The 17,754-nt window shown below is 39.0% G+C and overlaps 2 protein-coding genes across 2 annotated transcripts; both read left to right on the plus strand.

Moving 5' to 3' along the window:
• Window positions 1–13,155: 13,155 nt before the first annotated feature.
• LOC147516521 (uncharacterized) lies at window positions 13,156–13,599 on the plus strand. The gene has a single exon (XM_086593304.1). It carries the CDS (start codon window positions 13,156–13,158, stop codon window positions 13,597–13,599), a length of 444 nt encoding a protein of 147 aa, XP_086449430.1.
• A 2,503-nt stretch (window positions 13,600–16,102) lies between these two features.
• Window positions 16,103–16,606, plus strand: LOC147516522 (uncharacterized). Its single transcript, XM_086593305.1, has one exon. It carries the CDS (start codon window positions 16,103–16,105, stop codon window positions 16,604–16,606), a length of 504 nt encoding a protein of 167 aa, XP_086449431.1.
• Window positions 16,607–17,754: the final 1,148 nt, after the last annotated feature.

The raw sequence follows: 17,754 nt of genomic DNA on the forward strand, positions 1-17,754 counted from the left end.
TCCAAGACAACTTACCAATTGTCCCTTGTTGGATCCTTGCAATATAAAACTTGAGAAGCTTCATATGCACGAATAAATGGCTCGTCATTTTCCTTATATTTTCCTTGGAACCTCCCAAGGTTAACAAATACTAAATTTGTTTCTGGATCAAGCACACATCCATTTACTTTATCTCCAATAAGCACCCAATCGCAATAGAAGACCACTTCTTTGAAATCAGAGTAATCCACTTCTAGTATTTGCCTAATGATGCCGTAATAAGTAGCTTGTTTCACGAGGTTCCGATCCTTCGCACTTGCTCTAAAATTAGTAAAAGAATTCATTGAAACCCCACTATTTTAGGTTGACTTGGCCGTTTCGGACCCTGCGGTACAAAACATGTATCCATTGTGCTCATATTTGTCATACAACTTGACTTCAAAGCTCGGACCCATAGCAAGCCTTTTCAATTTCATCATCTTCTGATTTTGTAGTTGTTGTCTTAACCAAGGAACGTATTCCAATGGCTTTTCAGTTGCTACATTCCTTTTTCGACGTATAACTGGTACTTCCTGTATAGGGTTCAACGTATAACTGGTACTTCCTTTAATTTAAACATCTTAATTTAGATTTGAATAAATTTACATGTCAAATATCTGAAAGTAATGAAGAAAAAAAAATCAGATTTTACTTACGCCTCCCATTCAGCATTTTGAGGACAATGTTGCAAAAGCAATTTGCGCACTTGTTCGTATTGCAAATTGGACAAAATGTACCTTGTCCACTTTTTATTAGTAGTGAACTTTCCTCTTTTATGGCTTCCTTTTCTCGCTTTAGGCATGTACTCCATGCAATATCTTACTAATTCTTCCATAATGTACCGTTCCGCGATACACCCTTCTACATGTGTCTTATTCGTCACGTTCCCTTTGTATATTCTCATCATCCTATTACATAAAATAAATAAGAGACACACAATAATTTCATATATGAATAGCGTAAAATGAGATATATATATATCACATACCGCTCAAAATGGTACATCCATCGAAATGGAACAGGTCCATTAGTTAGTGCCTCCTCCGCCAAGTGCACAACAAGGTGTATCATGCATGGGAACAAAAAATGAAGGAGGGAAGTACTTTTCAAACACACATAAAGTTTCCACAGCACATTTTTTCATGATCTCGAGCGTCTCACGGCGAATAACTTTTGAACACAAGACATTGAAGAATAGCGACAATTGCAAGATAGCAGCACGCAAAGGCTTATGCTTTTTGTATGCATGCATTGGTAAAACTGGGAGCAATTGTTGCATGAGGATGTGATAATCATGTGAATTCATGCTTTTGAGTTGAAGCTCCTCCATATTCACATGATGTTTCCAGTTTGAACTATACCCTTTGGGAACTTTCAGATCAACTAGAGTTTGACATACCAACTATTTTTCTGATTTCGACAAAGCGAATGGAGCTTTAGGCAAGAAAATCTTGCCATTCTCTTTGATAGGACACAAGTTCTTCCTTATCTTCATTTCTTTAAGGTCTGGGTGAGCTGCAAGACCATCCTTATTTTTCTCTTTTGTTCCCATGATTGTCCCAAGGAGATGTTCAGCAACATTTTTTTCTTTATGCATCACGTCCACATTGTGTGGAATAAATAACTCCTACATTTACACAAAATTAAAAATGTTAAAATACCTCATATATTATAATATATAACACTTGTGATGCAAAACATTTTAAACTTACCTCCTAATATGGCAAGTCAAATAATTTTGATTTCTTAGACCATGCATATGAACCATTTTCATCGTCGTGTGCGGGTCTTTTCCTTTTCTTCCTTAATTTTCCATACATTGTGGGAAATGTTTCCACCCTTTTCAATACCTTAGAACCAGTCAAGCGATTGGGCTTTTTTCTATGCTCTTCTTTTCCATTAAATTGCATTTTTTTGGCTCCTAAACACATGATCATCCTGTAGGAATCTTCTGGTTGCCATGTAAGCTTCTTTTTTCCCATGTAAAAGTCTGATTAAGTCCGTATGTACACTACAAACTGGACAAGCATATTTTCCACCTATTCTACTACCTGAGAGATGACCCAACATCAGAAAATCATGTATCACCCATAGCAAAATAGCTTTCATAGTAAATTGTTTCTTGCCATAGGTATCGTAGGCTAGACTTCCAACTCTCCACAATTTAGTCAACTCTTCAATCAATGGTTGCAAATAGACATCGATGTCATCTCCTGGGCTAGTTTTTTCGGGGATTAACAATGTTAACATTGTAAATTCTTAGGTCATGCAATAGGTTGGAGGAAGATTATAGGGAACCATCATGACAGGCCAGCAATTATAAGAATTGATATTCATTCCAAAAGGATTAAATTCGTTTGTAGCTAGTCCTAGTCGGACATTGCATGGCTCACTTGAAAATTTAGGCCACTTACGATTAACTGATTTCCAAGCAGAAGAATCAGCAGGATGGCGCATGTAATCATCATCTCCAACTGAATTTGCATGCCACCTCATTTTCTCTGCAATCCATGGTATTGTGTATAATCTCTTCAACCTTGGTGTTAATGGGAAGTACCTTAGCACCTTCCACGAAATTTTGTTCCCTTTATTCCTAAGAACAATTGGCTTCCATCTGCTTACCTTACACACTAGATAAAACTCCCTAGTTGCATGCTCTTTCCAGTATAGAATGTAATCATTATGACACGCGTGGATCACCTCATAGTCCATTCCCAAAGATTTGATCAGTGTTTTCGCATTATAGGTGTCAATAGGTATAGTGCTTGCGCTAAAATTTTAGATTACTATAAAAGCAAAGTTAGGCTTTGAGTAAGATAAGTCTTTAAGAGAAACCCAATTTTGAGAGCAACCAAAATTGAGAGAAAACCTTTACAAAGAGATAAAACTTGTAAGGAGAGAGATTAGTGAAGAAAGATCTAGTAAGTTTGGAGAGACTTGAGAGGAGTGATTGTAATCTTCCCTCCCATACTTATAAAAGGATTTGTTCTTGTGGAAATAGGCATCATTAGCCGAACCATGTTATATCATGTGTCACATTGTGGTAAGTTATTTTACATTATTATTGCTTGTTTGTGATAGTTAATTTAATAGCTTAGGTTGTAGTGAAAGATTAGATTTTTAGATTGGAGTAATAGATTGTCCAAGTACAAGCTATCTTAGTAGGGATCGATTGATATAGTTTTTCCACAACAAGTGGTATCAGAGCCAGGTAAGATTAATCACAAAGATTGTTATCCAAATCTTGCTCGAAATGTGTTTGATTAAATTCCTATGAGAAGGTTTTAGTTGAAATAGTTTGCTGAGATGGATCAGTCTATAAACACTCACATGACTAGTCTAAATAGAGGTAACTACACTATTTGGAAAGGCAAGATGGAAGACTTACTTTATTGCAAGGACTTGGCACAACCCATTGAGAATTGAGGAGTAAAACCATATGTAATAGTCATGGCTGAGTGGAGCAAGCTTGACAGAAAAATTATTGGGTACATTCAACAATGGATTGACGATAGTGTATTCTATTATGTATCCCAAGAGACTACCGCTTTTAAGTTATGGAAGAAATTCGAAAACCTCTATGAAAGGAAGTCTGCGGGCAACAAATTAAAGTGCTACTCATTAATTAAGAAGTTTGCTAACTCGAAGTACAAAGAAGGTTCTTCAATGTCTGAGCATCTTAATGAAGTACAGAATGCCATCAATCAACTGCATTTGATGAAGATTCATATAGGTGACGAAGTTGAGGCTTTATTACTATTAAACTCTTTACCCGATAGTTGGGAGACTTTGATAGTTTCTCTTGGCGGAGCCGCTCAGGATGGAATCATTTCAATGGAAATTGTTACTGGTGCATTGTTAAATGAGGAGACAAGAAGGGGTTCACGAAGTACCTCCTCTCACTCAAAGATCTTTGCCATAGAGAAGCGGGGGAGAGGTAAGAGTAAAAAATCATCTCATTCTAGAGGTGATGGCAGAAGCAAATCTAAGGGTGAACCAAGAACTCATAAGGCAGAGAGACAGTGTTACTATTGTGTCACCAAGGGTTACTTCAAATATGAGTGTAGAACACTGAAGAGGGATGAGAAGAATAATTGTGTACGCGAAGACATGGTAAAAAGGAACGAAAGCACAAACCGAGATACTATCGTAATAACAGACGATGATCTAGTGGGGTTTGTGTCAAATTATGGTGAGTGTTATGTTTGTACCTCATGTCAGGATACAGAGTGGGTGGTAGATACTGGAGCATCCTATCACGTCATACCGCACAGGAGTTTCTTCACTACCTATAACTGTGGTGAATTTGGTGACGTAAAGATAGGTAATAGTGGAGTCTCGAAGATAATAAGCATTGGTGATGTTCATATAGAAACCAATATTGGCTACACCTTGACACTCAAGGATGTAAGACATGTCCCTGACATTTAGCTAAGCCTAATTTCCACTGGGAAGTTAGATGATGATGGTTTCCAAAGCTCGTTTGGTAATGGGGTATGAAAACTAAGCAAATGTTCCTTTGTGGTAGCCAAAGGGAAGAAGAGTTGTTCGCTTGATAAGACGCAAACTAGTTTGTGTAAAGCAGAGTTAAATACGGCACAAGAAGAAGTTTCCACCGAACTATGGCATAAGAGACTGTATCATATCAGAGAGAAAGGCATGGGACTTCTTGCAAAGCAAAAGGCCTTGCCAAACATTAAAGGTTCGCATTTAAATAGATGTACTCATTGTTTGGTTGGAAAGCAACATAGGGTGTCTTTCCAAAGATTCCCCTCTCACCGAAAGGAGAATATCCTTGAGCTAGTACACTCGGATTTATGTGGTCCCATGAAAGTGAAGTCCCATGGGGGAGCTTTGTACTTATTGACTTTCATTGATGATGCGTCAAGAAAGATATGAGCATATAGTTTGAAGACCAAGGATGAGGTTCTCAATGTCTTCAAGACTTTCCATAGCATGGTGGAAAGAGAGACAGGAAAGCCTTTGAAGTGTATTCGTTTAGATAATAGAGGAGAGTGCATTAGGCCGTTTGAAGAATATTGCAAGAGTCTTAGGATTCGTCATGAGCAGACAGTTCTCAAGACACCACAACACAATGGTATAGCTGAGAGATAAACTGTACTATTGTAGAGATAATGAGATGAATGTTGTCTCACTTTAAGTTACCAAGGAGTTACTGAAGTAGTTGGGTGGTAAGTAAGTATTTCAAAGATTATTTGATTGAGGTTCACCATAAATTGTTTAGAACTTGGATTGAATGGGAGTTGTGAAGGAGAAAAGGTAGTATTCTTAGCTTTAGGACTTTGTTTTGTTAACTAAACTTGTATTGAAAGAAAACTCAAAGGAAACAAACTGATTGATGAAAGAAAACTTGGAAGAAACTTGTTTGTTTGAATGATTGAAAGATAAACTTAAGAGAAATAACTTGATTGAATGATTAAAACATAAACTTGAAAGAAATAACTTGATTGAATTAAAGAACAAAAAGTAAAACAACTTGAATGTAAATGATTTGAAAAATAAATCCTACACTACTCCTACATGACACTAGAATAAGTCTAGGTGCCTTCTCTCCTCCTACTTTTTGGTTCTTATACCCCTACTTTTACAAAAGTCTGATTTGCCCTATCCCTCTACAATCAAGACACCTCACCATGGTTGCTTTATACTTTTCATTTTTGCTTTTTCATATCTTCTTGATCAAGCTAGGTTTTGAGCAAGTATTCTTTTGTATCAAGGCCATCCATCTCTAGTCTTTTGAGTTAAGGACATGACTTTCAGTTTTCTAGTTTTGAGTCCTTGACCTTTGACTTTGACTTTTTCAGCACTTTGAGTCTTCATAATAAGCATAAATAATGCTCATTTTGGTGCTAAGATGCAGCTTTTATGATAAGTGGTTTAAAATACTCTGTAACCTAAAAAAGGCAATAAAAGCTATGAGTTGTCTTTTCATTATGCGTAAGAAGGGTTGTAATGCAGTAATGTAAGGGTAATAAAATGCACATTTGGGAGCTGATCAGTTACTGGATAGAAGCAATACGCACAATCGTACATATGATCAACCTATCGCCTTCGAAGCCTATGAATAGTGATTATCCAGAGAAAGTATGGTCAGGCAAAGATGTTGGTTATGGATACTTGAGGGTATTTTGGTGCATAGAATTTGTTCATATTCCCAAGGATGAGAGATCAAAGCTTGATGACAAAGGCAAGTAGTGTATTTTTCTTGGTTATGGGGATGAGAAGTTTGGTTACAAACTTTATGATCCGATCAATAAAAAGGTAATCCGAAGTCGAGATGTTGTGTTCTTGGAAGACCAAACAATAGCAAATTTTAAGAATGGTGAGAAGCTAGAAACTTTTGTTGATGATCTTGTTGATTTAGAACCAGAAATTCCTACTATGGAATGAGTTGCAGAAGGCATTAAGAATGCAGAGAACCATGGGTTTGAGGCTCATGGTGATGATCTTATTGCTCATGATGGGATTGAACTTATTGAGATAGAATATGCAAAAGAAATGCATGAACCACCACCTGAGCAAGTAGAAGTGCATCCTCCTAAGCCACAAGAAGATGAAGTGAGGAGGTCCGAGAGAGAAAGACAAGCTTCAACTAGGTATCCACCACATACATATGTTTTACTATCAGATGGTGGAGAACTTATGTACTATCAAGAGACTCTTGAAGGTACAGACAAAGAGAAGTGGTTGAAGGCCATGCAAGATGAGATGGGTTCTTTACATAAGAATCACACTTATGATTTAGTTGAGAAACTAAAAGAAATAAAAGTTCTTAAGAATAAGTGGATCTTCAAAGTCAAGCATGAAGAGAATAATCCACATCCAAGGCACAAAGCTCGCCTTGTTGTGAAAGGATTAGGTAAAAGGAAAGGTATTGACTTTGATGAAATTTTCTCTCCTGTAGTTAAGATGACTTCTATCATGGTGGTATTGGGTTTGGCCGCAAGTATGAACCTAGAGGTTGAGTAACTAGATGTCAAGACAACTTTTCTTCATGGAGATCTTGAGGAAGATGTTTACATGGACCATCCAGAGGGTTTTGAGGTCATAGGCAAGAAGCATTTGGTATGCAAACTGAAAAATAGTTTGTATGGTTTGAAGCATGTACCGAGACAGTGGTACATGAAGTTTGAGTCCTTCATGGTGAAGAAAGGCTACAAGAAGTCTGCATCCGATCACTATGTGTTTGTTCAGAAGTTTTCAGATGGGAATTTCATAGTGTTCATGTTGTATGTGGATAATATGTTGATAGTTGACCAAAACATCAACAAGATATCCAAGCTGAAGAAAGACTTGAGTAAGGCATTTGAGATTAATGATTTGGGTCAAACAAAGCAGATACCCTTGGTATGCGGATCACTCATGACAGAAAGAGTGGGAAGTTATGGCTTTCTCAATAAAGTTATATTGAGAAGGTGTTTAAGAGATTCAACATGGATCAAACGAAGCTAGTTAGTTGTCCACTTAGTGGCTAATTTAGCATGACCAAAGATATATGTCCGAAGGGTAAGCATGAGAAGAAAAAAATGCAAAAGATTCCTTATGCATCCGCAGTGGGCAGCTTGACATATGTAATAGTGTGTACAAGACCGGATATTGCTTTCGCCATTGGTGTTGTAAGCCGATTTCTGTCAAATCCGAGTAAAGAGCATTGGGAAGGTGTTAAGTGGATATTAAGATATCTCAAGGGCACTTCAAAGGTGTGTTTGTGTTTTAGTGGGAGTAAGACCTTACTTGAAGGCTACACAGATGCAGACATGGCAGGTGATGTTGACTCGATAAAGTTCACTTTCGGTTATCTGTTTACATTTGTAGGGGGAGCAGTTTCATGGCAATCTAAGTTGCAAAAGTGTGTTGCCCTCTCTACTACAGAAGCCGAGTATATTGTAGCCACAGAGTGTTGCAAATAGATGCTTTGGATGAAGAGGTTCTTCAATGAACTATGGCTAAAGCATAAATAGTTTGTAGTTCTTTGTGACAGTCAGAGCACCATCCATTTGAGCAAGGATTTGAGTTTTCATTCTAGATCCAAGCACATACATGTGCGTTATCATTGAATTAGAGAAGTTCTTGAGGAGAAGCAATTATCCATTGAGAAGATCCATACCGACAAGAATGGGTCGGATATGATGACCAAAGTTTTGTTGAAAGGCAAGTTTGATGTTTGTTGTGCTACCGCCGGATTTGTGGCACACTCCTCCTGTTGATTCAGGAATGTGTGGAATACCCCCCTCATGGTTTCGGGAGGGGGAGATTGTTGGGGTCCCTCATCATTGAGCTGGATGGCTTGGTGGTATCGTTTGTGAGGAGTGATGGATGACATCATCACATTGTTTGCAAAAAAGCGTGACCCGACTATGTCATTTGAAATTGATTCTCCTGGAATCGAGTTTCGAATGGTATGCGTACATCGTGTAGTAAGAAGCTTGAACAATCCAGCCAAGTTGTTCGAAGTTAATGCTGCTAGAATTAAGTCTACACGGTCTTCACAAACCGTTTGGAGCAACATCAGCCCAACCTCACCATGTCATTCGAGACTTGATATTTTGACATTGGCATGTCGTTTGGAACTGAAATTTCACAGACGCGCCAAAATTTTAGATTACTATAAAAGCAAAGTTAGGCTTTGAGTAAGAGAAGTCTTTGAAAGAAACCCAATTTTTAAAGCAACTAGAATTGAGATAAAATCCTTGCAAAGAGATCAAATTTGTAAGGAGAAAGATTAGTAAAGAGGGATCTAGTAAGTTTGGAGAGACTTGGGAGGAGTGATTGTAACCTTCTTTCCCACACTTATAAAATGATTTGCTCTTGTAGAAGTAGACATCATTAGCCGAACCACATTATATCTTGTGTCACATTGTGGTAAGTTACTTTACATTGTTATTGTTTGTTTGTGATAGTTAATTCCATAGCTTAGGTTGTGGTTGTTGGTTGTAGTGAAAGTTTAGATTTTTATATTATAGTAGTAGATTGTCCAAGAGTGAGCTATCTTAGTAGGGATCGATTAGTATCGTTTTCCCTAACAGATTGATTTATGGTATACTCCTCCCTCAAAACTAGCTTGTACCGTCAAAAAAAAATGGACTTCAATTTTCCATCTACACTCCAACATTTGCAGCGATACATTATGTCTATCATTGTATCATACAGTATGTGATCCCCGTCTCTTCTGTTTTGAGAAAGTCATTATTGACAGATGTTTTGCAAACCTGCAAAATCTTATAGCTTGACATTGTCAACCTGTTGTTACCAATCTGCAAAAAAAACGTCCGAGACTGAGTAAAGTAATGAGACTGCGACTAAATAAAAATGAGACTGAGACTCAGTCGACCCAGTCTCATTCTTACTCTAAAATCTCTTAATTAGCTTTTTTTTACACAGGTCAGTCGAGCTATTGTGACATCACAAGTTAATAGGTGATACTGTGATAGTTCTATTTACTAAGGTTTCAGTTAACTACCCTTATTAAGCCTGTAGATTACCGGTAAATGCAGACCCATTACTTTTCCTCTTTTATAAGTAAACACAGAGCCACCAGTTAACACAATGATCTATTAATATACAATCAAAGAACTCAAAATACACACAAACAAGACTAAAAGTTAATCATCTACACTGGTAATGTCCTTGGACAGTACTGTAGGAACCGTTATGGTTTCGCAGAATGATTTACTACGAGCCGCGAAACACCCACGCACAGCGGAATAAGGGGTGTCACGGTTTGGTTAGAAATTTACCTTTAGATCGGCTGTGATAACTCTGAGAATCCAATAGCTATGAAATCAACAATCTCTTGATCTTCTGTTGTATTCCTATCAATAGATTGGACGTTGTGTGGGCAATGATCTACCAAACCCCTTCTTTCTCTCTTGGCCTATCTCACTCACAAAGCTAGAAACGAATTCAGATCTACTTTTCTTGCCTCTCTTTTTCAACTAATGAATAGTGAATTCGGCTAGGACAGAAGGGTTTGTTTTTATAGGCTACAACAGGGACCATGAGGAGAAATTAGGGTTGGGCCTCTTAACGAGCTTGGGCTTCCCATGTTCGCCCAGAACACACGGCCCAAGTCCGTCAACAAATGGCTTATTCCACTAAAGGCCATTGTTGCACTACCGTCCTAATCCCAAATTACGTGTCAGCATTTATGAGCTCCATATTATATGCTCGTTGATCTCCCCATGTTTAAGATATCGAATGCCCGTTGATTAAGTCAAGTTATTGACAACTACATTAATCAACTTCTTATGTCCTTGAGTAATACCACTCAACCTCATTGTCATGTCGGATCAAATCCACCTGCAGGGTTTACACAATCCTTATGAGCTCCTCAAGGGGACATCATCAGCCCGACTTCTTGTGGGACACGGATTCCTTCTATAATCAACAACACACCTTACATACAATGTCATTACGCAATCCATCGAGTTTGTTGATTCACAAATGAATCTCACTCATCCATAATAATAGAGGCGTTTGTTCTCTTATATAGTCAGTATAAAGATAAATAACCTCACTTGGTCATGTTCAATACACACAAAGTGTACTAGTGTAATCCTATAGTCAAGATAGACTAATACCAGATTATACTACAACCGTACCAATGGTTTGTCCAAATCCATCTAGGTTGTGAACGATTACTTATACTTTATAAGGTACTGATGATATGATCTTCTGTGTGTCACCACACACCATATCATCTACAACATAAAGTATTAGACACATACATATAACTAATAACATATATATTATGCATAACATTTGCCCATATGATTCTCATTCAAAATATAAAGAATTAAAGTTATTATAAAAGTAATGCTTTTAGTATATAACCCTATCAAGTACCACATTGGATTTCCATGTCAAGGCACTCTAATGCGTTCATCCTCTTCCGGGTAATTCTTCGGTACTCATTTAATTCCTGCTCAATGGATAACCAAAAGTATGTTTATATATATAACATAAAGCGGCAATTAGAAAGTATAAATGAGAAAATAATTGTCAAGAAAATGAAGATAAGAAAAGTGTATCAACCTATTTTATGGTCAATGAGGTGGCATGTCGTCTGACCCAGAGTAGATTAAGGAGATGGGAACGGGGAGCATGAAATCAAGTCCGCGGAACCCTAGAGTGACATGGGACCTAGAAGGCATATGAGTCAGATTGAATGCAAGATAAGGAATGGAGAGGGGAGGCAAGGTAGCCGGGCCGCGGAACCCTAAAGGGACAGGTGGGAAGGTAGTGATCGTTAGATGAGAAAGAGGATCAATGAATGAGAGAGGAGGTGAGGAAGATATAAAAAGGAACAGCGAAGAAAGAGAAGAGAGGTGGAAAAGAAAAAATAAAAGAAAGGGGAAGTAGTGGGAAGAGAGACTAGTGAGATTATTAGGTAATTTTGTGGTTCACACATTTCGCGCCATCTGTGGGGATGAGTTGGTCCACGATCTAGTAGGAAAAAGGAAAGTTTAGAGTATGGCTACTATAGCTAAGAGAGGAAAAGGATGAGGAAGAGGATAAGGAAGAGGGAGACCCAAAAGGGTGAGGGCTGAAGTCGTCGAGGAAGAAACAGTGAGTATTGAAAATGAAGAGATGGAAGAGGAGGAGGTCGAGAATACGGTGGCGGAAGCGACCATGTTGCTTCAAAAGGAAGTAGGGAGGCTTAGAGAGGAGAATGATGAGTTAAGGAGAGAAAGGGAAACCACTCAGGGGTGAGCAGAAACGGAAGAACCCAAGGGTAGTGGAGTGGAGGGCCGAGGCGAGGAACCTCCCCATGGACCCGGAACGAACAACACAGGAGGGATCACCATGGAAGCAGTTCAGCCAATGATCGAAAAGGAAAGAGAGGCAAACCGCGAGACGGAAAAAAAGAAACAAGGCACGGCGAAGAAGGTGGTGGCCAGTCTGAATCTGAACCCACTTGCTAATTCAGTCTGGAATTCCAAGGTACTGAAGAGGTTTATGCAACCACGATTCGAGAGATACAATGGGAAAAGAGATCCGGCAGACCATTTGCACCACTTCAGGCAGCAGATACTGCTATGGCAAGAGGGGAAGTATGATGGGATCCGCTGTATGATGTTTCCCACCAGTCTAAAAGGGGGAGCGTCGAATTGGTATTATCGGCTGGAGTCGCAGAGCATACAAAGGTTTGAGGAATTGGAGCAAGCCTTCGTAAATCACTTCATCCATCAGAAAAAGAGGGTAGTCAATGTCGCGGATCTCTTTAATGTCAAGCAAAAGGCCACCGAGACACTTAGGGATTTTTTGTGCAAATGTAAGGAAAAGACGCTGCGAGTGGAAAGTCTGGATGAGCGCACCGCGGTCATAGCGTTCCAGCATGAATTGAAGTAGGGAACCATAGTCCATGAGTCCGTGTCTAAGATCGAAGTTACTACATTACATGCGCTGTATCTTAAGGTAGAGAGATACATAAGATACGAGAACATTTTTGCAAAGAAATAGCAAGGAACATAAGAAGCTGGAGAAGTCAGTGCAAGTCGTGGGAATGGAGGACTAGAGAGATAGAGAGAGGACCAGGGCAAAAGAGATGGGAACCTACAGAGGGGAGACATAGAAAACGGAAAGAGGCAAGGACCAAGCCAAAAGAGACTACAGGGAGAGAAAATCATATTGCGAAATAAAGCAACCACTGAACAAGTCGCTGAAGGAAATCTTGTCGTTAATCAAAGGACAACAATATTATGAAGGTTCGCAGAACGCACCTAGGGAAATAGAAGGAAAGCCGTTATGTGCATATCATCAGGTCAGGATTTATGCCACCAATGACTGCTTCCTATTGCAATGGTTAGTGGAAAGAATGATTGAGAAAGGGAAGTTGAAGGAGTTTATCAAGGAAGTACAGCCCATTGAAAGGGTTCCTGCCGCTGCTAGGATCTTGGGTACAATTAATGTTATTTTTAGTGGAGAAACATTGGGAAGGAACGCCCATAGAGATAAGGTGAGGAGGACCCAGCTTGTAGCAGATAAAATGAGGTTCTGAGTACTCCGCGGCCAGTTCCAGGAGACGGCAAGGGAAATGACAGGATAGAGTTCACTCTGAAGGATCTGGAATCAGTAGTCTCTCCTCACAAGGATGCACTGGTGATCACAATAGCGATGGGTAATTACCTGGTGAAAAGGGTGCTGATAGACTGCGGAAGCTCAGTGGATCTGTTGTTCAAGGGGGCGATGGAAGAGATGTGCATTGAAAGGAAGCAGATGAAGCCCCCTCAAACTAACTTATTTGGCTTCAACGGCAGCATGATGGAGCCAGTAGGGGAATTGGTACTACTGGTGACTGCAGGGCCACTGATTGTTTTCACCCATTTTATGATAGTAGATACCAACTCGCAATACAATGCGATTTTGGGAAGAAAATGGATTCACAAGATGAAGGCAATCCCATCCACTTATTACCAAGTGATCCACTTCCCAACTAATGGGGGAACGTATGAGATAAGGGGTGATCAGGTCGTGGCACAAAATATCCACCAGGTGACAGCTAAAGGTGTCCACACACCATATAAAGAGGCACCGGAAAAGGGTGACAAACTAGCATAACAATTACAGACCGTGTTCGGCGAGAAGGAGCTACTTGTCGGGGCCCAGACGATGGACGAGATTGAGGTCGTGAATATAGGGCTATCAGAGGAGGAGAAGTTTGTGAATGTGGGAACAAGTTTGTTAGAGGATTGGAAATTGAGGTTGGTTGCATTGTTAACCAAGAACAACAACGTGTTTGCATGGATAATCGGGGACTTAACGGGATTGGATCTGGAGTTCGCGTGTCACAGATTACATATGAGGGAAGGTGCCTGACTAGTCCAACAGAAGATGAGAGGTGTGAAACCACAGTATACGCAAGGAATTCGAGAGGAGGTAAAGAAGTTGAAAGATCCTGGTATCATCCGCGAATGCAAGTTTACTGAATGGCTGTCAAACATAGTAGCAGCCCCAAAAAGAATGGGAATGTAAGAATGTGCGTTGATTTTACGGATGTCAACAAGGAGTGCCCAAAGGATTGCTATTCCATGCCGCGGATAGATAAGTTAGTGGATTGGACCGTGGAATTTAAGATCTTCTCGTTCATGGACGCATTGATGAGCTACAATCAGGTGATGATGTATGGCTCTGACCAAGAAAAGACTGCGTTCATCATGGAAGGGTGAACGTACTGTTATACCAAAATGCCTTTCGGACTAAAGAATGTCGGGGCAACATTTCTGAGAGTGGGGGAGAAGATGTTCGAAAGCAAAATCAGGAAAGGAATGGAAATCTATATAGACGATATGGTGGAAAAGAGTATGACCGAGGAAAAGCATTTGGCAGGGCTAAGCAAAACATTCTCAATACTACGAAGACATAAACTGATGCTAAACCCGGAGAAGTGTATGTTTGGGGTGACCTCCGAAACGTTTTTGGGATACATTATTGTAGGAATCGTTATTTCAGAATGCATATTTCTACAAACCGTGAAAACCACGCGCAGCGGAATTAATGGTTCTCACGATTTTGGATTGGAAAACATACTTATAGATCCGGCTAATCTAACTCTGAGAATCCAATAGCTATGAATCCGAATCAATAATCAACCCCTTGATCTTCTATTGTATTCCTTTCAATAGATTGGACGTTGTGTGGGCAACGGTCTACTAACCCCTTCTTTCTCACAAAGCTAGATCCAATTTTGGATCTATCTTTCCTTGCCTCTCTTTTCAATCCAGAGTGAATAGTTAAAATGGCCAGGAGAGAAGGGATTCTATTTATAGGCTACAATAGGGACCATGAGGAGAAATTAGGGTTGGGCCTCCTGACGGGATTGGGCTTCCCATGTTCGTCCAGAACACACGGCCTAAGTTCGTCAACAAATGGCTTATTCCACTAAAGACCATTGTTGCACTACTGCCCTAATCCCAAATTACATGTCAGCGTTTATGGGATCCATATTATATACTTGTTGATCTCCCCATGTTTAAGATATCGAATGTCCGTTGATTAAGTCAAGTTACTGACAACAACATCAATCAACTTCTTATGTCCTTGAGTAATACCACTCAACCTCATTGTCATGTCAGAATAAATCCACCTGCAGGGTTTACATGACAATCTTTTTGAGCTCCTCAAGGGGACATCATTAACCCGACTTCCTGCAGGTCACGGATTCCTTCTATAATCAACAGCACACCTTACATACAATGTCATTACCCAATCTATCGAGTTTGTTGATTCACAAATGAATCTCACTCATTGATGATTTATAGCAATGTACAATGCACATAACTGCCCGTTATTATATCTGGATTAAGAAAACAAGCATCCATAATAATATAGGCGTTTGTTCTCTTATATAGTCAGTATAAAGAGAAACAACCTCACTTGGTCCTGTTCAATACACACAAAGTGTACTAGTGTAATCATATAGTCAAGATAGACTAATACCATATTATACTACAACCGTACCAATGGTTTGTCCAAATCTATCTAGGTTGTGAACGGTTACTTATACTTTATAAGGTACTGATGATATGATCTTCTGTGTGTCCACACCATATCATCTACAACATAAAGTATTAGACACATGCATATAACTAATATGCATAGTATTTGCCTATATGATTCTCATTCAAAATATAAAGAATTAGAGTTAATACAAAATTAATGCTTTTCATATATAACCCTATCAATTATCACATACCGCGGAATAGAAACAAACCCGGACCAGATCAGGGCTTTGTTGGAAATGTTGCCTCTGCGGGATGTGAAAGAGGTTCAGAGGTTGGCTAGGAGGGTCGCGGCTCTCAATAGATTCATATCAAAGTCCTTGGATAAGTACCGACCTTTATACCTACTCTTAAGGAATACGACCGATTTTTAGTGGACCGCAGCGTGTGAAAGGGCTTTCCAAGAGTTAAAAGAGTATTTGGGAAAGGCCCCAATCCTGTCGTGCCTAGGGCAGAGGGGGAAGCTATATTTGTATTTGGTGGTATCAGAATACGCAATCAGTTCAGTGTTAATAAGGGTAGTGGACAAGACAGAGAGGCCGTTGTACTTCCAGGGCAAGACGATGTTAGACGCCAAAACCAGATACAGCAGAATCGAGAAATTTGCCTTGCCTTTGATCTTTTCGGCGATGAAATTGAAACCTTACTTTGATGCTCATTCGGTGGTAGTGGTGACTAACCTGCTACTTAAGCAAGCCCTGAAGGCAGAGAAATCATGGAAAATGTTGAAGTGGGCTGTGATACTGAGTTCTTATGACATTGAGTATCAAGCCAGGATTGTAGAGAAGGCACAAGTTATGGCTGAATTCTTGGATGAGTTCGAGGAGGAGACGATCATGGAAGAGGAAGTGGAGCAAAACCACGACCCTCTAGATCTTTGGAACATACGGAACGGATGGAGAGTCTTCGCAAATGGGTTCGCTACCGATACAGGAAATGGAATTGGGGTGGTGTTGGTCACACCCGAGAATACTCGCCTGGAGTTATCAATGAAGCTAGGATTTGCTGCTTCAAACAATGAGTCTGAATATGAAGCAATAATAGCGGGTTTGGACTTGACCAGGTGATAAGAGCCCAAAACTGTAGTTTTAACCCTTTAACAATATTGCTGTTAGACCAATTATGTGATTAATAATATAGGTTTATCACTAATTACGTGCTTTTGAGTATTTCAGGCTTTGGAGTTGAATAAATGTAAATTCGTTACTAATTAGGCGCTAAAAGGAGCTAAAGGGATTGCTATGAAAGTTCTATGAAGAAAGCCCAAGTTTCATGGAGAAAAAACCCTTAAAAAGCCCAAGTTAAAGCTGTAAAGTGAAAGTCAAACCGGATTAGAAATCTAAAGAAAAGTCAACAGAACTTCAAAAGGCCATATCTTTGGACTCAGACCTCGGATTTGGGCCCATTTTATATCAAAATGACTAGCTCAGAAAGCTCTTTCCAATGGTCCAGACCTTGACTCGATCAGAGCAGTATAAGTTAGTGAAACCTTGTGCTGCAGTAACACAACCAGAATGGGAAGTCTTGGATTCAACAAATTAGGTTTTAGGCTCGATTTTTCTGCTCAAAACATGACTCCTCATCCCATGTACGAATTTGGGGATCTAGCTCTTCTATATCAAGAGACAAAAGCTTAGCTCTTAAGCTATTTAGATCAAAACCTAGTTCTAGTTCATAAAATTTAGTTTTATAATATAGAATTAGTTTTAATTGATTAAATTAGTTTATATAAATTAATCTAGTTAGTTGTCAATTTTATTAGTTGTGAGTACAAGTTTTGAATTTTAGAATAAATTACTTAGCTATATTTCAATATTTAAATTCCAATTCAATCTTTCATTCATAGATTTAGTTGTTTTAAATTGATAATTAGTATTCATAATCTTAGTTCTAAATTAGTTTAAATTTCAATTGTAATCCATGTTTGAATCTTAGACTATTGTTAATTTAGATTAAGAAAGTTTAATTAGTTATTCAATAATGACTTGTTTTTACTGTTCTTGTGTTAGAAATAATAGTCTAATGATTCTAGCTAAACCTCCATTAGAGGGGTTTGATGAAGCTTGGATGAAGACTTGATGTGTTAGTTAGAATTATTGCATTTAAGAGTTCACTCTAATAGGTTAGTTGATTCGCAATGAGAATGGGTTAAACTTTCTCACATGCTAATTATTAGTTGGCAGAGATTGCCATGAATAATTAGGGATCACAATTA

Source organism: Coptis chinensis, chromosome 2, assembly GCF_015680905.1.
Source record: "Coptis chinensis isolate HL-2020 chromosome 2, ASM1568090v1, whole genome shotgun sequence".
Lineage (NCBI taxonomy): Eukaryota > Viridiplantae > Streptophyta > Magnoliopsida > Ranunculales > Ranunculaceae > Coptis > Coptis chinensis.